The sequence below is a fragment of the Chanos chanos genome, chromosome 10, assembly GCF_902362185.1.
Source record: "Chanos chanos chromosome 10, fChaCha1.1, whole genome shotgun sequence".
Lineage (NCBI taxonomy): Eukaryota > Metazoa > Chordata > Actinopteri > Gonorynchiformes > Chanidae > Chanos > Chanos chanos.
In genome coordinates, this window is record NC_044504.1 from 31,403,931 (window position 1) to 31,425,234 (window position 21,304).

The 21,304-nt window shown below is 41.3% G+C and overlaps 2 protein-coding genes across 2 annotated transcripts in view; one reads left to right on the plus strand and one right to left on the minus strand.

Moving 5' to 3' along the window:
* Nucleotides 1–1,772: 1,772 nt before the first annotated feature.
* Nucleotides 1,773–8,799, plus strand: sec22a (SEC22 homolog A, vesicle trafficking protein). The gene is made up of 7 exons (XM_030786318.1): nt 1,773–1,897; nt 2,811–3,015; nt 4,593–4,756; nt 5,068–5,247; nt 6,089–6,207; nt 6,787–6,852; nt 7,525–8,799. The coding sequence occupies exons 2-7, from the start codon at nt 2,834–2,836 to the stop codon at nt 7,723–7,725; spliced, it is 912 nt and encodes a 303-aa protein (XP_030642178.1). The 5' UTR covers nt 1,773–1,897; nt 2,811–2,833; the 3' UTR covers nt 7,726–8,799.
* A 4,100-nt stretch (nt 8,800–12,899) lies between these two features.
* adcy5 (adenylate cyclase 5) overlaps nt 12,900–21,304 on the minus strand; it is a 57,173-nt gene continuing 48,768 nt past the window's right edge. Inside the window, exons 10-21 of the mRNA XM_030786155.1 lie at nt 20,536–20,695; nt 19,288–19,385; nt 18,412–18,499; nt 17,585–17,701; nt 17,132–17,296; nt 16,700–16,875; nt 15,778–15,798; nt 15,036–15,168; nt 14,607–14,870; nt 14,052–14,256; nt 13,398–13,522; nt 12,900–13,028 (exon numbers count right to left, since the gene is read on the minus strand). Coding sequence (XP_030642015.1) covers nt 12,900–13,028; nt 13,398–13,522; nt 14,052–14,256; nt 14,607–14,870; nt 15,036–15,168; nt 15,778–15,798; nt 16,700–16,875; nt 17,132–17,296; nt 17,585–17,701; nt 18,412–18,499; nt 19,288–19,385; nt 20,536–20,695 — 1,681 coding nt within the window. The remainder of the gene's footprint in view (nt 13,029–13,397; nt 13,523–14,051; nt 14,257–14,606; nt 14,871–15,035; nt 15,169–15,777; nt 15,799–16,699; nt 16,876–17,131; nt 17,297–17,584; nt 17,702–18,411; nt 18,500–19,287; nt 19,386–20,535; nt 20,696–21,304) is intronic.

The window sequence follows — 21,304 nt, forward strand, 5'->3', positions numbered from 1 at the left end:
CTGTACCACAGGTCACAAGTCTGGAAACCTTTTGACATTAATATCAGTGTTGACTCCTGAGGCACGTCCACATTTGTATTTGTGTGGAAGAACCTTGTTATTTTTGGAAAGATCTTTGTGTGTTTCCTTCTATCATGAGTCAGCTTACGAAGACACCGTTGATTCCGTCACTTGAAATCACAGTGTCAGATCACTTTGATCTGACACTCTATCAGCTGTTTATCCAGTTCTCAGTGCGCCATGTCATACTTTCATACTGGGATTAGATCTGCTGTTCTCCAGGGAACAGTTCTGGAGCATGTCATTTTAAAGAAGGGCACCTTCTAATGTTCAAATTTGCAGAAAAAATCATTTTATGTTTACTGGAATACAATGTTAAAGCATGCTCAAAAGAAGATTCTTTCATGCTATAGTCATTTCATTTCTTGTTTTGAGTAAAGCCATTTGTAATACACAATTTGCTAGTCATATTTAAATGACCTGAAAACAGTATTGGCTGCCAACTCAGACGTAAGTGTCATCTCTGAGATCAAACTGATCAGCTGAAGCTCTGTAGGCTCTGTAGTTGTAGCTCTGTCCAAAAAATCCAGTATCTCTCAAATTCTGTGGTCAATGAACCAAAAATGGACGTTTGTTTATTAAAAAAAAAACACAAAACATTGATTTGGGCAGCAATCCAATTGTAAAATAATGCAAAATGCTGGATAAAAAGGTAGTGGATATTACTGAGCCCACAAAAAGGCAGGCAAGGTATAGAGCACAGCATGCATCAGAAAATCGTTGCAGTATCCATGCTGGAGTAATTAAGAATATTAATTGCCTCATAAATAATCCAAGTCCCCCCTAAAGGGAAAGAAAAGAGTAAGGGCACTGCTAGTTCATCCACATTGCTACGTGAGCCGCATCGTAAACCTCTGCCAATCTCACCGGGGCACAGAACTTTGGACGATTAACTCTGTAAAAATGTACTTAATGGCAGTCATCAGTTGCTGGGCTTAACTTAGAGAATGTTGATGAGGGTGGTTTCCTTCTCTCTTCAAATGTCTTGCACTGTGTCAAACAGCACAACACCAGGTGACATCCCTGCCACCCCCACCCTGAATGGCTGTTGATAAGTGAGTGAGGGGATCATAAAGGCTGCTCAGTATTTTTTATGGGCAACAGTGAAAGGGTACTGTATTGAGCGACAGGACTGTTAACACCAGCTGGTATTTAGAAATCACCTCAGGAGTGTATGAACTCTACCTCCACTAAAGTGCTACCAATCTTGCTTGGAGTTTACTGTGTTCTGACAGGTTCCTTGTTTCAATGGGCAAAGGTCTTTGGAGTAAATCTCTAATTGTAGGAGCTGGAATGCTCTGACCACAGTAGCCTACAGGAGAGTAAAAGTCCTGTTGTCGGGTCGGGTATTTATAATATAGAAAACCGCTTCATATTCCATCTGAACATTTACAAAAGACATTGTTAAGGCCGATATAGGATTAAAGAGAAACGAGCGTTAACAGCCACCAGCCTGAAATTACGAAGAGGTCAGATTTTCATAAGGTTATAATTAGACAGATATTGTCAGTTGTCAATAAAGCTGTGGATTGTGATTGAAATATTACACAGTATAATAATTTAGATACGATTTTTACTCTGCTCTCAGTCTGTCATTATCCCTTATAAGTAAAGTTAGTCGTATACCCTGTTACTTTCTGACCATCAGGCGTGCTGATGCCAACGACTCTGTCACCCACAATGCACCTCTCACAGCCACGTAAACACTGACTCCTGCTGTGCTACGTTAGCCTGAGCAATGGAACCCGCTACCGTTACTGATTATGCCACTTCCAGGAATTAAGTCACAGCAAGTACAATACACAGTTACAGAAACGGAACTCATGCCTGTGAACAGGTGTGCCTTCTTATAATAACTGTCGTTTTGCATAGTAAGGGATCACTTACAGTATGAAGCCGCGGAACTGCTTTGCTTTGCTAAACTCAGTAAAGTGTGATGTAGAATAGAGATCAGAGAGGACAGGGTAACAGAGATGCTCTGAGAGGGAATTATTGGAAGTGAAACATTTTTGTTGCTTCTGTTGCGATGTAATCAGCTCATTAATATAAATTATCCTTGTGATACACATGCTAGGAAATTAAGGTAATAGTTCAAAGTGTGTCTGTAGCGAACTTGCTAACAGCTGGGATTAAATTTAAATTGTGAACGTGATTGCTGCACAGGTATGCCCATGATTTAATCGTATTTGACAAACGCACTACGAACACTGCCAAGGTGATCGGAAGTGTTAAAAACGTTACACATGACACTGAATTGGCGTATCTGCATGGCAAATAGGCTATCCTAAACTAACATAGCTTCTTAGGCTGGCGATATGTACATGTACAAATATGGCTTCTTTATAAATAGTTATCGTCCTCCTTTTGAACAGGCAGCTGCACTACATTTCAAATCATACTTGTGGTATAATACTGTCACCCTCGGTGATATAATGTGCAGATGTTTCCTGTGCTGGTAGATGTTCTCTTGCTAATAGGCTAATGTTAGCTAGCCAGATGGGTAAAGTAGCTTATCCCATAGAGGAAGTGCGATAGAGTTATCGCGAGATATGAAACAAAAACGTCTATGGTGCTATCCAGGGTACTGATTTTTATCAGTAAGTGCTTTGTCCATTTTGTAAAAAATGACATTTTAATTCAGATTAAATTTGCTTCCGTCTCTTGTTTTGAGATGAACTGTATTAAGACATTGTTTTCGTTGCTAATGAAACTGATTAATACGTTGAATATTTGTCATGCTGTACCCGAAGGTGTCCCATGAACGAGCTGTAAGATGTCTGTGATCCTGTTTGCCTCGGTGGTTCGGGTGAGGGACGGGCTGCCCCTCTCTGCCTCTACAGATTATGAGCAGGACAAGGGGCTGCAAGAAGCCAAAAAGCACCTTAAAAGCCTGTCCAAGAAGCTAAGTCAGTTTCCTGATCGTTGCTCACTGAAGACAGGACAGTATAATGTCAAGTAAGTCATCTGTTAAATGGTCTGTATAAAACCCGTGGTATAAGAAATTACTACAGAAATAGTCTACATACGAAACATTCCAGTGATGTTCAAGATTACTGGCTCAGTACTGGATAACACGCTTTTCCCCTCTGGTTGTATGTATTTGGAGATTTTAACTGATTTTTAACTGACATTTCTCTCATCAGTTACGATGTCTTTAGTTTAAACAAGCCCAAATTTTAATATCTGAATGTTCTAGTCCTATCATTGGAATACTCCTAATGTATGTCACTCCTACTGTCATTTACTTATGAGGAGTGTCCAGACAAAGTTACAATTCCGCAGTTTTGCCAAACTCTGGGACAAACTCTTTGAGAGCATTAAGGCAAAGACATTCAGCTCTGTCTGGCAATGTTGTTTTCCTGATTACTGATGCTGACATTGGCTTTTGATGAAACCCAGCCCCCTCCAAGGATATAGGTTTGACATCTTGTGTGTGAAGACGCCTTTGATGCAAGCTCTCTTAATCAAGACGAATGTCGTCTGATGTCAATGTGCTGAGAGAGTGTACTATGGTCTAAATTACTGGCTAATCTAATGTAAGATTTAAAGTTCCCTTTCAGACACACCTAACACAGATGTATAGCTCCTTTAGGGGAGGGGGGGCAGTCATTTCATACCCTGGCATTTGAGACAGCTGCTATTCATCACCCAAAACTTCATAAGCCAGCAGAAGCATGTGAACTCTTTTTTTTTTTCTCCCATGCTCGAGTGTGAGTCATTGGATAGTTTCATCTCCCTGTAGAGACATTAACATGGTGAGACAGGCTGTGACAGATTTCACCTAATTTCCTTTGAGACCATCAAGCTGCCTGTCTTTAAAAGTCAAGGGGAATGACTGCAGCTCAACGGGTAGGCTAATTGAGGAAAAGGCAGAGTCTGGGAAAAGATGCGTTGGGGAGAAATAGAGGTAGCATTTTGAAAACCTTGTCTGTTGGTGTTACAGAGGACTTAGCTCAGTTTTTTCTGTACAAGCTCTTGCCCAAGAATGTGATATATGTCATTTTCCTCTATGAGTCAACTGCCCAGCGTAGTCAAGCAACGGCATGACTTTACAAGGGAAGACGCTTTGGAAGTAAGACAAATAACCGGTGTGCGAGGCTTAAGCTCACTCAGATAATGGGAAAGATAAAGAGATGTAATAGTAGGTTTCCAAAAGGAGATATTCTTAAAAGTAACATCTCATTTTTCATCTCGCTATCTATCGTTGCAGTTTCTAGAAAGTTGCCTTTGTCTTTTTGTTCTTTCCTTCTTTGTCTGGAGCTCTCTCGTTTATCAAATGCTGTTGACAGAAGCTTTACAGTTTGACCCTGTGTTCTTTAATTCTTTGAGGGAGGATGTTCTGTTGTATTTATTTTGTGATTTTCTTTCATTCATAATGTTTGTGTTTATGTCTGAGTCACGAAAGCTAAGCGCCAGGTTCTCTTCGTCAGTTTGGTTCACAAGCTCTCTCAGAACAGAGTTACATGAGGAGATATATTGGAAAAAATATTAAATTTCACTACTAAATGAAATGTGTTGTGCTTTTCTCCCAGTTTCACCAGTTCTCTTGGAGTGGGCTACTTCATGGTTTGCACAGAGAGCTACCCCAACGTCCTTGCCTTCTGTTTCTTGGATGAACTGCAGAGAGAATTCATCGTCACGTATGACACGAAGTGCATTAACAGTGCTGTTCGCCCTTACTCATTCATTGAGTTTGGTGAGTCCAGAGCTTAGACTTTCATCTGCTTTATCTATATCTACATATCTGAGCACTTTATCAATACTAACGCAAGATTAAACACGTCTGCCATTCACAATCGGATCTTCATTTGTCTTGCAACCTTTTTCTTCCACATATGTATATTCAGATTTCACAACATTTTCAGGCCCCTCCTGCCTCCATTTTAAACATTTGGAGTGCACGTGCTTGCGCACGTGCACTTTTTTTCTTTGATGCACTGTGTGTGGTTCCCACTGCAGCTTATTCCCCAGATGAAAACTTCCATCTTTTTTCATCCGTTTTGACAGACAACTTCATCCAGAAGACCAAACAGCGGTACAACAGCCCACGCTCTCTCTCCACCAAGATCAATCTGGCCGACATGCAGACCGAGATCAAACTACGGCCCCCGTACCAGCTGTCCCCCGAGGACCTCGGCTCAATCAACGGCTTCTCCCATCACGCGCCGTCCAAATACAAGGGCATAGGTACCGTCCCGGGTGATGACGTCAGAACAGCTCGGTCCAGTTCTGTCAGAACAGCTCAGTCCATAGCACTCTGCAGTATTCTGATTTATGGTTGCAATCTGGTTGTATTGGTAGGGCACTACCAGAATGCCGTTGCATTGGGGGCATCTCAATGGTTGACTGTGAGATGTATCGACTGTAGCGATAGAGTAATTGAATAAGTGGTAGAGAAATAACCGAATGCTGCAGGTAATGGAGACTATTCACAGAAGTGAACATAAGTCACTCTTAAGGAGTGGACTTACTTCATTTTCTCTGTGGACCAAACTGGGTTCAGCACTTTAAAAGAGCAAGGTTTCTCTGACTCACGGTAATTTACAGCCCTTAAAGGAATGTAGTCCGGCTCTTTTAATTGAAATGTATGTGCTTAAACTGACAGTACATCATAGGAATATTAATATAAATGTCTCAAAATGTCAGGGAGCATTAGCCGAAGTGGATAGTCTGTTACACCCCTGGAAGATCAGAGACTGCTTCTTTTGTTCTTTTAAACATAAAATGAGCTTAAAAACTGCATGACTATGTATTTTTTTCTCTTTACACTGAAAGCTAGATCACATCCTTTGAGATTGGCCCTGTGTAAAAGGCTTCCTGAAGCTTTGATGTGTTTGTGTGAGCAGTGAAAAGAAGGCAGAGTAATTAAGTTTAGTTACACCGTATGCTTACTGTTTTTTCCTCTTATAAAGGCTCCACTCTTACAAGAATGTGGTGTTTAGATCTAGTCTCAGTGGACCTGGCTTCTAAAAACATTACCTTCCACTCTGACTTTGCTACCTCCGCTAATTACTTCCTGTTATTTCAGCACCCAATCAGATGCTGGAGCCAGTGACATTGGCTGGCATTGTTTCATGTGTGCTGAGTTTGCTTTGTGGAGGACTCAATCTGTTAAGGGGAGTTCATGCCATAGAGAGCGTATTACAGGTGAGTGATAGTAAACAGTAACGTTTTTATGCAACAAGGAGTTCCAAACTCCCATTCATCTTCAGGTCGGTGCTTCGGCACTTCCTGTCATAATACTTTCATATGTCTTTTGAGTTTATAACATATTACAGAATATTACACGGTCATAAAATGCAGCTCATAAAACTAATAGATGTAATTTAATCACTGCAACAGGGGAGGTTTTTATTAACTTTACACCACAGTTATAATGAAAAAAGTAATGTTCTGAAAGCACAAAAAAAAAAAAAAAAAAAATTGAAATGTAGCGCTGACCACTTTTTAAGAGAAACAACGTGATTCATTTGTCACGCTCATTACATCTTTTTTTGATTTAATCCTTTTCTCTCAGTCCGAGAATAAAATTGAACTGTGTGGCAAAGTTCCGCATTGCAGTGCGCCACAGAGCCAAAAGTGTTGCCCTCACCTCCTCTTCCCCTCAGGCCATCTAGAGCGGCCTGATTCACCCAGCCGTTTAGCACCATGCTTCCTCTTATAATTCGTTCAGTCCTAATGCAGCTTGCTCTTTCCCTGTCTCTTGCATTTCTGCCCCGTCTGCAGAACGAGGATGAGGACTTTAATTACGTAATTGCCTTTTTCCTGGGGACGGCCGCCTGTCTGTATCAGGTGAGTGACAGTTGTGGAAAGCACCGCGCCGTCACGGGCGTAGTGACTTACTGCCTGTCTTGGCAGGTTCTATTTCACTCCCTCTCCATTTAGACCAATGAAGGAGTGTGTGTCAGGGGTGGGTGATGCACTCAGCGCGCTTTAAAGCCGGTGCTAAGGCAGGCACGCGAGAGCAGCTTACGACACTGTGTTCGCTTCTCCTTCACTTTCAATCTCCAGATTCTCATCACAGCGGTAAAGACTTGAGAGCATTACGGAAAATTGGGAAAGCACAGACATACTGCTTTAAGATGAAAGTTGCTTTACGTTATGTATTCTGTCGTTCTGTATTGCTTGTCAACATTTGCAATTAAAAAAAAAAGAAAAGAAAAGAAAACAGTACAAGAAAAGTTTTTGTTTTTTTTTTAAGTGCAACTGAGCCAGCTCAGTGAACCATGCCATATAGGTTCCTGTATTGCTAAGAACCGTCATGAGGACTTTTGGAAACTAGCTGTAAAAAGCTGTAAATCAGCCGTATATGAAAGCAAGAGAAATCAAGGTTAAGGGAATTCAGATTCTGCCAGCTCTGACTCCTGTGACCCACGTTGTTATTTGTTTAAGCTCTTGGTAGAAACATGAAGACTTTTTGAGAGTAACGCCTGTCTTCCCCTGTCTCTCCTCCCTCTTTTCCAGTGTTACTTATTTGCGTACTTCTCGGTATGGAGGAACTTCAAGTCTTTCCTGGCTTTTGCCCTCATCTGTTTGTGTAACATGTACCTGTATGAACTGCGTAACGTGTGGCAGATTCTCTTCCACGTGACAGTGGGCGCTTTCAGCACTCTGCAGATCCGACTACGGCAGCCTCAGGGCAAAGCCCCCGACTATAACGTCTGACCGCAGACGGGGGAGAATTTACGAAGGACATCACCGGTGATTGCCCTGAATAGCCGACCCATAATCCGCACCTACGCCCTTCCCACAAAACTCTGAATTCCAATGAGGCTAATTCTTGAACAGAACAAGCACGGTGTGTTCATGGCATGTACAAAGCTTTTAAATGGAAGAGACGCCCGTCGACTGATTCCGGTGTTGAGTGTTTGTGTGATCAGGTGCATCTCTTCAGAGCTGACATTTAAAAGTAGGAAAAAAAAAAAGCAAAGTGATTCTCTTAGTTCGCCAAGTTCATTTGGGCAAACCTGAAGTTATCTGTACAGTTCTTTCCATTTCAGCAGCTGGTTGCCCAAAACCTTTTCAGAGGTGCAAAAATTCTAATATAATTGAGTTGGATGGTAGCTATTTATTTGTATACTAGTGTTAATTTGCATATCAGTACAGTTGATATGTCGTTTTTTTTTTTTTAAACACTTCGACAAAAACTGAAAGTTGAATAAGTCGGTTGTCCATTGAGGTGTATAATATGGCTAACCCGCCACATCTCTGTAAAAAAATGTTTTTTCTTTTCATACGCACACACACAAACACACGTTCTCAGTCGTTGATACTGTTGTACTTCTAGGTCTCTACCATCAATCAGATGACAGTGCCCTTAAAGCACAATCAGACATACCATTTATGTCCTGAACATTTTGTGTCATAACCCAGCTGTCTCACAAGTCAGCGTGTTGCCTGTAGCTCTGCTCTACCCTGACGGATAGCTTACCCTTCAGTCACTCTCATGGCTATGGATCCACCAATGGCAGAATGACCTATTTTTTCCTCCCAGAAATCTAGGGCCTCTCATTTGCTCTGCATACATCAGGAATTTATTAAGCGATCTGGACACTGGACATTTGAATCATTATAAGACAGCTGCTTGTTCACCAGTTACATAGACAAGTCGTTGCCATTTTTGTTTCAATTTTCTTTTACACGGTTTGCATCCAGTTGTGTAGAAGCAATTGTCTCTCAGATGAATGTTCAACACATTGTGTTTGAATCTGTATTACAATGATGCTGTGTCCATAATCTTAAGTAAACTCAAAGATGTGTTTATACGAACAATCACGTATGTCTGATGACTTTTTCTAATTAGTCAATAACTTTTTCTCAGCACTTTGCATCACAGGCTGTGATCTGAAAAGCATTTGTGGGATTAACCCTACAAAATACACAGTACAGTCATTCAGTCATGACAGAGCAGGGACCATAATGGAGAGGAGACACAGAATATGTCATCATCGCTTAACTTAGATTTGTTCCAGGCTCATACTTTTTATATTCCGTAATGTTTCTCAGACATTTCAGTCCAAATGTGTACATGTATGATTTTTCACTATTTCAACCCAGAGTAGCACAACTAGTGAGTTTAATCACAGAATGAGGGCATGGCAACCACTCACAGCACTTTCACAGCGGCCTAATATATAACCCCATTGTTTAAGTCCATATATATATATGTGTGTGTGTGTGTTAGAATTTAATTGCTATCAGTGTTCTATTTATTGCAAGAAAAGCCTTTGATTTAGTTTTGCACACTCTGCAACAGAACAGGGCTTTTTATTGAGCTAATGATGATTGTTTGCATTATGAGCTATTTCCTCCTGAGACTGAATAATGAGGGCAGCCTTTCAGAGGTTCCGTCGTGTATGTGCGTGAGGAAATTATAGCTCATTTTCGTTGCTTTACCGAATGCAACTGTGTGAAAAGGAAAAAAAAGGGGGTCACAGATTGTCCAACTACTCCAACGCAACTTGGTTTATTTTTTCCCAGCAAGCAGTGGCGACTATTGCCAGATTAATGGCGCACTGCAAACGGGGCAAATGAGATATCACCACAGATCACTGGACCCGAATGTGCTAATGAAGTTGTAAGAAGCCGTCCTCCCGGCGCTAATCCGTTCGATCTCCGTTTTCTGTTCGAGGTATCTCTTACTGCACTACAGACAAAAGACATCATGTGACTCTTCACCAGCTTGCCTGTTCTAAGTCAGTGTGATTCGTTTCTTGACTGGCAATATGCCCCGTTCTGTAATAAAGCTGAAAAATACCCTTTCATTAGTCGCACTCACAGGTTACAGTGGACTTGAGTCGGTGTCTGGGGCCAAAATTGACCACAGTAAAACTTTCTTCACTTAATCTAGCCCAGGAATATTTTATGGCCATTTGTGCTAAATAACCAAGAAGCTCTAATCAAGTCCATTTAATTTCTTTGAATCTTGGAGGTATTATTTAATTTAACAGATATTATTTATTTAGCAGAGAGTATTATTTATTTAACGATTAAAGCCAACATGTTTCTGAAGACAATTTGAAGAAAATTATTATATATATAGTTGTGTGTGTGTGTGTGTATTTTTTTCTCTGTCATTACCGAGTGCTGATGTTCCTTTATCTTTAAAGAGCGCTGCTGCCCCCGTCTGGATATTTTGTGAAACATCAAAAACATCAACTATCATAAGGAACAAAGATGACATCTCTAAATTGCAGTTATGTCCTTCGTCATTTTACTATGAATTATGGTGATATGTCCAGGTTGAGGTAACCATTTCACATTGTCTACCTAGATCAATTTACACTTCCTATCATCCCCTAACAAGGACATTAAATCTGTGCCCAAAGTAACAAATTTCAATAACACATCTAGACCAGCTGAACATAATAGTGGTTTATTTGAATGTAAAAAACAAAAAACCCAAAAAACAGCATAGTGTTTTGACATGATAGTTAAGCAAAGACAAACCAAAGTTTAGCTCTGTGAAGTCTACCTGAATTCCTGCCTCTGAAAATATTGTATGTGTGAACCACTTCCAGCATCTCAATTTGTTTCTTTTCTAGCCATTAGAGTAGTTATTTTAACGGCTCCTGCATTTAAAAGGCCTCTAACTACACGCTTATTCAAGTGAAATGTCAAAATAAAACAAGTACAATGTTCTTTAACTGTCCTTAGCTGGCAAGACCAAAATAAAGGCATGGCACCATATTTTTGTAGAAAAATGAAAAAGTAGGAAATGTTTTGGAAGCTCGATGGGGTTCCATTTTTTTTAATGATTGAATGGAAAGTTTGCACACAGTTCCTGATAAGGGAGAAAAAAAATGACACATTTTAAAGCAGTAGTTCTCTACTCTGGTCCTGAGGGCAAACTGTCCTGCTCGCCTTTGTTTTAACTCAGGACTGACACACCTGATTCCACTGGTCAATTAATCATCAAGCCATTGATTAGCTCAATTAACTGTGACAATGAAGAGTTAAAACACAGACGTGCAGGACAGTGGGCCCTCAGGACTGGAGTTGAGAACCACTGCTTTAAAGCATACTCCCATCCAAAGAGTGGACCTTGAAATAAATAGATACAAAATAAGAAAATCACGAAGACTACAGATGACAGGTGTGTTTATCCAGCCCATCAATCAGCCATGAGACACATGGCATCCTATTGCCCGTTTGGCTTCGCTCTGGAACGTTAACACTGACGGACCAATCTGCTGAAACAGGGGAAGTGAACATGGCATTTGATGAACAGTAGTGGTCACTCAGTGGACTTGAAGTACAAAGGCCTCATTGGAGAAAATGGACATTCATTGAGTCGTACCATCTGAGCCAGCTGAGTAAGAGATACCAGGATGATGAGAGTTAGTGAGAGCTGACAGAAATGTAGTGCAAAAAAACCCCCCCAAAAAAAAACCCAACCACCAAAAAAAAAAAAAAAAGAAAAAAAAAAGGAACAAACAGCTCCTGGGAACTAGAACCTAACTGCTAGGCTAAAAGCGGTGAAATCTGTGCTGATTGTAGATGTTTGTGTAAGCTTTCAATAACTGCCGGCAAGAAATGCTCGTTTGTGTCACATTACCTGTTCAGTGGATTCACTTTCTACTGTCTAGCCTCAAAAGCAGTGCACTATACAGTATAATATTGGCCCTTCGGAACAAGGCCTCTTTTTCGGGTTGTTTCACAATATGGCTCCCTACTCTTTAGGTCCCTCTGCTTAGTGCATTAAATGTATTTAAGCAAAGGGCAGGCAAAGAGTGAAAACACGTCACAATTTACATCCATTAAAAATAAAAAATAAAAAAAGCACAATTGCAATAGGTTTCTGTCAGGTATATACATCTGAATATACACTGGTGTTTACAGACATCTCTTTCTAATATATTAATGTACAAAATATAGAATCTAAAATATTTTTTTGATAGGTTTGTGTTTTTTGGAGTCAAAATACAAAATGTCAAAAATACAAAAAGAGCCTTGCTTGGACTTGCCTCTCTGTTCTTGAAAGTGTCCTTAGTTTAGGTGTATATGCGTGTGTATGTGTGTTTTTGTGAAAACACACACACCGCATAGCAGTCTCAATCTTGGTCATTCAAGTACCGAGACAGTCAACACTGTCAAATCTCAAACACTTCTCTGTCTACCAGTCTCTCCAAAAATGATATGGAAAGGTTGATAAAGGGATTATTTGTAGTGCTTCTGTGCCAAAAGGTGGCCATGGTAGTATACCATAGTTAGCATACTCGTGTTTTATGACATTGTAATATCTGTACCACTCGACAGTTTTCCAAAGACAACAGAACTGTAGGAACATACACCGGTTCACATACACAGACATTATATATACACATAAAACAGCAGTGTGTTTTACACGTATATACGCTTCAGTGTCTTCATGCACTTTTGTTTTGCAGACACTGAGGTCCCCTAGTGGTTTTAGCAGGAATGAAAATGTGCAGTGGTTCTCAAGTGATCTCTATTTTCAGTTCTAAAGGTCTCGTATAGGATCTCCCCGCTTTCGCAAAGTGACAGTAAATCAAGTTGGGGAAAATCCAATTTTTCCGTCAGCAGTTGCTTCGTGTTTCTTTGGTCTCTTCAAATGACCCAGTAACTGTGCGGCCACAGTCCCCCCGAGTCTCTCCAAATCTTAAAGCAAGAAGGGGCGCAAGCTGTCTTTCACCTGGGAAGATATAAAGGTGTCTGTTGATAGGACGAACCAAGACGTTTCAAAATGGGGTGTGTCTGAGTCAGTCATCCAGAGTTTGTATTGGTCTATCTGACTGCTCGTCAACAGCCTGGCCCCCGGAGCTTCCTTCTGACAGAACTCTCATAAACTGTGTCCTACATGTAATCAGCAGCGGATGTTAACTACTGCTGGGTCCTCCGTTCAAGAAGTAGGTCATCATTTCCCCTTTACCCTTGACCTTAACGACCCCACGGCACTCTAGTGTGTAGTTGTAGGAGTTCAAGACCTGGTACAGATCAGTGGTGACCTGAAAAGGGAATTTATAACATTGTGAATTTATACAAGAAGTCTAACTAAAATAAGGCTTATTGATAGTTTAAAAAGATTACATCAATGTAAGACTTGATTGAAACACCAATCTCCCCCATAAGCAAGAGCTTCAGGCTACTTTATGTCCTCCACAACTCAGGGCTGTTTAGTGTCATTCTAAGTTAAGTACATTATAATCTATATATAATCCAAGTACATACAAGTGTCGTTCTAAGTCATCTAAGTACAATGTTCTAAATCAGAGCAATGCTTTCTCTTTCACACTATTGTGACATGGGCAAAACTGTCTTTAAATCCAGATCAGACAATGATTATCTACCAAACTAAAAATTCAGTCACATCTCACCTGTATTCTCTCTGGAACCCCAGTGCTGTCCATGCGACTGGCTACGTTCACTGTGTTTCCCCAGATGTCATACTGGGGTTTACGAGCCCCTATGACGCCTGCCACTACTGGACCCATGTTGAGGCCTGTGTAGAGTGACATGGTAAAAACCTCAATAATGTACATCATGCATGTAAATCCCAAATATGATGAAGCCTGTTTAGTCAACAACACTGTAATATCCTTTAGATTTGTCAGAGAGGCCTAACGTACTTCATGTAATACTAATTAAAATTCAATAAATGAATTGTGATAGGAACATTAAGTGACTTTAGGTAACAGGCGTCGCTAATTCCTAAGGAGTACTACGGTATTCTCCCACAAAGCAGTCTGAGCTTAGATCATTTTCCAATTAATATTATTTTCTATAAACTGTGATTGTAAAATTCTAACACATATTCATGTGAGGCCTCCAGCAGCCGCGTTTTGTTTGTTTCAATAACAATGTTCTGCATCTCTAGGCAGCTGTGTAGGTGCACTTGAGTAGTTAGTTGCATATTTTTTGCTATGCCCCTTCAGACACATTTCAATTCTACCAAGGATTGTGTTTACTTGATGTGTGTGAGGTAGAGATGTAGAAGGTTTTAACATGGTGTGTACACCTTGTAGCCTTACCAATCTTCATTTTGAAGTTATTGAATGAATGCTCATTGATGTACTTCATTTGGTCCATGAGCCGCATGGCGTAGTCGGCAAGGGCGCGGATGTGGGAGCGTCCAACCTTGTCGTAGGTGGAGTCATTGAGGCCAGACGCAGCCATATAGGTGCTTCCAATGGTCTTAATCTTCTCTAGCTGGCGGAACTGATCTTCACTGATGATCTGAAGAACAGAGAAAAATTAAGAGAGATGATGACAGCAGGTGAAAGAAAAAAACTGGACCTTTGCATGTACTGCTCAAAGTCTCCTAACAGTCTTTCCACATCAAGTCTGATGCATCCAGTCATGGTGCAACAACTGGAACTACTCGTATACGATTTTTAAAAAACCAAGTTAACAAGGCTAAGTTAACATATGCAAAACATTTCATTTCACCAATCAAGTGCTGAAAAAACGTATTACAGAAAAGCGATTTACTGGCCGCACTCTGTTCAAATGCTAAAAATATTACAGACGCACGCACACGCGCACGCACGCACACACACACACACAAACTCAGAGGTCCTCTTTACTTCATCAAAATCAGCGATGATCTCGTTCAGGAGCCTCAGACACTCCACGCCCTCGTTGTTGGCCTCCAGCTCTACGTAGAACTCTGAGAAGTTGCTGATGGAGGCGAACATGACGGCCACACATTCACACGACTGGTAGTAGAGTTCGTCGTTCCGGCGCTCGCGCGCCAAGAAGTGGGCGGCCACGTCTTTTGGGAGGATGTTGTGGAGGAGGCGGCGGTTGTAAGCCTGGAGTTCCTCCATCTCCTCTTTCTCCTCAGTGGCCTACAGAGCGGGACCCACGGGCATTAGTGACGCGGCCCGAATCGCGGTGTGGTAAACGGGTGGACGGCCTGACAACCGTAATTAACTGGGAGCAAATAAGTAGTGAAGTACACAGATCTTACTTGTAAAACACAAACAAACAAAGAAACACGCAGCCTATCACACCTGCAGCTTCCACAGGAAGTCCAGCCTGGCCGTCGACTCCACCTGCTGAGCGTGTAGGTACAGCGCCAATACAAATACCGTAATGACCACTGGAGTCATGATCTTCAAAGGAACCTTGGAGTCTGTCACACAGCTACCAAAAAAAAAGGAAGATTTAGTTTACACTGTGCTTTGCAGCACGTCTCTATGCAGGTGTTCATCCAGCCACCTACACCGCAACCACAGCCGTCACTGTCAATGTCTATTTACTGTATATCCCAGAGAGAAAAACTGTCGCCCAGAGGACAGCCTGCAAAAATACAGCAGTGCTCTTTATAGCCGAGGAAGTCAGAGCTGCAATTTTATATCAACAAAGAGGTCAAAATTTGGCTGTCCACTTAGGATTTGCTATGAAATCAAGCAAAGTCTGGAGGCACGCTCATTAATATCTCCCAGGGAAATACACGTGGGGAACTAAACTATCTGATCTTTTTTTTTTTTTTTTTTTTCAAATATACTCATACTCAAAGACAATGACTTCTAGATGGGTGAGATAAAAAAAAAAATCTACTCCAGGGATCCATAAGCCGAACAAAGACACAGTGTTCTTGTACACAGTGTTCAATGATGGGAGTCACGCCATCCACACACAACAACAACAACAACAACAAGAACAACAACAACAACAACAACAAAAAACATGACCTGCTTCAATCAGATTTACCTCGAATCAATGTTTCAATTTAGCTGATAATATCTTTACCTTGTTCCATTGATGTGTTCACTGCAAATACAAAACAAAAAAAAAAGGAAACACGTCAGAGAGGCAGAGCAAACTAAGAGCCACTTCATCTTAAAGACAGATGACACAAAAAGGCCTGAGGTAAATTAGCGATTGGCTATTCAAGAGAGCACTCATTTTCTATGGGTTTATGCACTGCAGAGTTACAGGCTATAATTGAATTGAATGTCCCAGCTAACACCTCTTGAATAAATGAACGTACATTCGAGCCAGCTGCCTCTCCACACCAGTTAACCTTGGCACAGAAGCAGCAAACTGAACTCACGGGACGTTTTGTCTTTGAGGCATTCCGTGAATAAACAGGGAAAACTTAAATTCACACGCAACTTGAAGACTACGTAGCCAGCCGAGCACCATTCCTCGAGCACGTGCTCTCTCTGGGCAAAACGCAGCCTTACCTAAATTTTTTCAACACATTATGTTGTTGATGTTTTCCTGACATGGGAGCTGGTGAATACTAAAAAAAAAAAAAAAACACATCTGCTATCCAAATAAAACATCACCAGTTAATTGTACCTCTTTAATGCAACGCTGCCGATTCCTTATGGGTCAATCTTTTAAAGAATTTATTCAGTGCGATTTGTAAAACCAGTTATAAAGCAGACAGTACAGTTTTGCCAAAGGATTTCAATTATTACATGAAGCATCTGAATAAACAAAAGCACATTAGCCAGAGGGGTCTTCACTGTAAGTGACCATTTAACCTCACGTTACAACCATCCAAATAACGCATAGCCAGGAGCTTTCCTAAATTCATGACACTCAGTGTACTCAGTAATGTTAAGCGTTCTATACAACAGCTGAACAACACTTTATTCATTTTACCCACAATTCACAATTACATGTATAGATGCTTATGAATGAAGTTTTGTAGGTGACTCACATAGCATTGGCCAACACCAGCAGGTCCACGTTGTCAAACAGATTAACCTCAGGTACTTCCAGGATAATTACGTAGACCACCTCGATGAAGAGCATGAGGAAGAGTTTTCCTATGCTGCTGACCTGCAGAAACACTGAGCAGGCCAACAGACTCAGCAATACACAGGAAGAGAAGTACTGAGAGAAAGAGAGAGAGAGAGAGAAAGAGAAACAGTTTTAGTATGTTTAATTACTCTTAAGAAAACTCATGTCCATCATACAAATTTCAAGCTTTGTTGACATGTTGCTTTCTGCTACTATCTAGCATCTATCTGCATCAAATGTTATCATCATTTCTTAGACATAATGTTTTTTCTTTTGTCAGAGTTTGGGCATTTATCCCTAAACCAAATTCTCTGGCCCAGCTCTGTAGCCTGTAGCTTGCGTTAGCCACCTCTGGGAAGTTGCAGGTTGGTGAGGAGCTGCCACAGGGGCCCTCGAATGTGCTGAGGGAGTAATTCAGAGCAGAGCTGAGCACATGGCAGGCGTTCACACTGCTCGGGCTGATATTGAACTCCCTCCCCAGACATGTCTTCAGGTCATAAGTACTACAGGTGAACTGCGGGACAGAGAAGCTTATTAGTAGTGTATTAAAGGTCAATCTTCAGTTCTGATGTACTGGCTTAGGGTAACGTGAACTAGGGCAACAGGATCTTGAAACAAGCTTAACAGCATAAATTGTATTAAGGAATATATGAAGTAATTAAAAATACTAATCGGCAGTCAATAACAAATGTTCCACTCTAATCTTACACTAGAGATACTTGATCAAAATCTTAACCCACTGGTTTTGTAAGTGGACTTAAAAGACAGATGATATCAGAGAGTATAATTTAAGGGAGCTCACAACGTTAATGAAGGCGGAGAGAAAGACCAGAAGGATGGTGAAAACACCCACGAGGGTGCTGTTGAGTCTGGACTGAACGATCCTCTTGGACAGGTTTTGAAGGGGTACCGGAAAAAACTGGAAATGGACGTGAGTTTGACGTCATCGTTAGTTTAAATGACAAATTTTCCAGCTGTTTGCAGCACTGACCTGTTCTGAGGCTCAATGTAAGCAAAAAAAAAAAACCAAAAAACCCCAAAACAACACAGGTGGAACAAAATACTTTTCCCTGTACAGAGAAGTACAGACAGGTCAGTTGTTTTCTCAAGGTTTGTGGATTAAAAAGAAACCTTGCCAAAAAAAATCCCCCAAAACAACAACCATTATCATATTCCCTTAGTTACCAGCGTGCTAGCGAGGATACAGTTGTCTGTTATTGTGCACAAACAATGTCCATGTCCTCATTGAGTCTCTAGCACCATTTTCTCTGTGTGACTCACCCACTTCAGGGAAAACTAACAGAGGCCCCAGACAGATCGATCAAATCTGCACAGGATATTTACTCTGGTTTGGGCCTGTGTTACCCTACTGTCTTCCAAGACCAGTTCTCTGATAATAAACAGGTGTTCACAGCGATGTCTCCCTGAATCTCTGTCTGTATGAGATTTCTGTGCTGGGGTGCAATGCTTTAGCGTGCGGTGCTTAGTATTACAGACAGTTCATATTTCAAACGGTATTATTCGGTTTTTTTTTTTGTCTCTCAGTGTGTATTACTATACGAAATCGACTACAATCAAACAGTGCTTAAAGCAAAAAAGGAATCTATAGCAAAATAAGAGACCACTCACCCCAAAACAGGAGTAGACAGCTGAAACAAACATGACCGCCATCAAAAGGATCAAACACGTCACATAGAACCCAATCATCAAACTGGAACTGAGGACGGAGAGGGAAAAAAAAAAAAAAGGTAAATAAGGGATGAGAATGAGTGATGAAGTGGATAAAAAACAAGGTGGCATGCAGCAAAAAGTAGAGTGAGAGTCACAAATCATCCTTACAAGCTGTATCCGTGTAAGAGCAATTGAGACAAAATTTGAAGAACCAGAGCAGGAAAACAAAACCCAGGGGAGATAACCACCATCCTTCACCTGCTGGTATAGTGCCAGTCACAGTACTCAACATCAGTTAACCTCTGAGTGAGGGAGAATCCCTGTCTACCTGAGCCACTACATAGCATTTGTCCTGCCCTAACTACCCACTGAAAACAGCCCTAGAAAAAAATCTCTCTCCAACAAGACGATAAATCTAAAACTGCTCCGAAAACAGAAACTGTGACGGGCTTGCGTGTCTCTGGCGTCACTAACCGACGCGTCGGTTTCCATGATAATATGTTGGGCGTTTTCAAAATTACCGCGTTACCATGGCGATATCTTCATTCCCATTTTTTTTTTTAGCACATAGCCGTTCTTTGCAAACCGTGCAAGAGCACTGATTGGGCACAAAAGTACAAAAAAAAGGATACCTTATCGAGAATGTTAGTCTTAACTTACTGTCTCTGGGATGTTCTAAAGTTTTTAAAGTTTGTCAGTTTTTAATAAATGTCTCTCATTTCTTCTTTAAACCTTTTTGTCCCACCCCTTTTTGGAACGGTAAACTCCCCAATGCTGCCGTTAAGTCCACGCCATACGCTGACACCTGTGTCAATCTACATTCAGTATACTCACTGTGGTACGATGACAATCTGAATAAAGCAGATGAACAAGAAGACAAGAGAGGCACAGGCCACGTAGGCTCCAAACCTGGAGTCCACCTGTTTAGAGTACTGAGACAAAGAGAGAGAGAGAGAGAGAAATGAAGAAGAAAAGGAGAAAGGGGAGAGAAAGCAGAAGAGATATCTAAATTACACTGTGTTTAAACTCCTTCCAGAACTTTATCACCAAAAGAAGTGATTGCATTTTTTTTTGTTAAATACATACAAGATAAACAGGCACTATCATATAGCTGACTGCTAGGCACAACATCCACCGCTACACTGGTGAACGGTACGCCTGTGTAATGGAGGTGACACATTAAAGGGTATCGTGACACATTAAAAGACTCCTCTAAGCAGAAATGAGAAAATGCAGCCCATTTGCAGACAAAAATGTGGCTGGAACTGAAGACCAAAACAGAACAGATAATGGAAGAAAACCAAAGGAGCAATTATCTCTCTATAAACGACTGAAGCCGCTTCACAGGGGCTTTTGATCTGAGTCAAAGCCGGAGAACCTGTTTACAACTGTGTGAGAGAGTGATTAAAGGCTCCAGGAAAAAGAAAAAAAAAAAGAAGTTAATAATATGAGAAGAGTTAAGAGTGAGTTATACACCTTCAGCCTTTCTCTCTCCTTTCATTTATCTTTCTACAAATCAGTCCTGCTGCCTTATATCACATTCTCTATCACCTCTGCTGCTTATTCTTAGCAAGACTCACACCTCTCTCTCTCTCTCGCTATCCTCCTTTCTCTCTCTCTCTCTCTCACATGCACTCTACCTATTATGTTGTGGCCATTTACGTCAGTGGCATGAGTCACAGCTGATTCGGCTGGGTGGGGAGCTGCTAAGTCTTGCCGAAACACTGGGGGGAACAGGCTCTAAAGTACCCTCCAATCACTCAACTGCGCTAAAATGCCTGTCTCTGACTCACTCTAGACCAGGAGCCTCCTGTCTGATTAGGTTCATTCATCTTGGTACCAAGAACACAGGTTTAACCTTGCAAACCCTGCTAACAGTCAGCTGCACTGCAAAGATGCTCTTTCATATTTCCAATTCCACGAATCAACGTGAATGAATGGAATGTTATATTTTTTAATTTTATTCCAAGGTCAGGTTTTTGCTTTCCAGCTAATGCTTCATTCATACTAACGTCTCTATGCAGCTGAACAGACAAAGCCGAAAAGTTGAGCACTTTTTTCACAAACCGGCGAAATCAGTACCTTCTTTTCAAGGTCCGGCTCTCGGAAGGTCAGAAGGAATTTCTTGACGTGTTCGGAGCGCAGGCGGTCAATGCTTCGGGCATCGATTGCACGGCCCAGAAACTCGTCCACCTCATCCTCCGGATTAAGGTTTTCCTGCGTGTTTCTGAAAATGAAATGTCTAGATAACACAAGACGAGATGCTGTTTTTTTTCCTTTCACCTCCTTTTTCTTTTATATTTTTCCTTCACCCCTCACGAGCGTTCTGCAGCCAGGCCCCAGCAACAGCCCAATGCCAAACCATCATCACTCCCTTACCAACACCCGATCAGACATGAAGCAAGCAGGCCGATTCAGTGTGTAGGTCTTTTTTAACGTCTTTTTTGGTAGCGGCACAGACGCAACGGTCATATTGATCAGTGTCAGTTAGCCGGATGATCAGGCAAAGAAAGAGCATATGGTCACTATGTGAACCACTTTGACTAAAAAGTCAGTATATAAGTTGAGTTGAACATTGGTCTCAGGACTCGTAAGGTGAGGCACATACGTGTACTGTCGCATGGACTATGGTGAGGCAGAGCATGCTCTCCATTTAAAATAGTCTAAGCATGTGACTAAAACGTATCTGCCCAAATTAGTACATGAATTGTATATATATTTTCTGCTAATCTGTGGCGCGTACCAGGTCGTTCCACAGTTGGGAGAGACCCCACGCATGGAAAAATTTCAGATCCCTCAAACAGTAAGCTAGTTGCATTGGACCACATGACATATCTGGGTACTGACTATG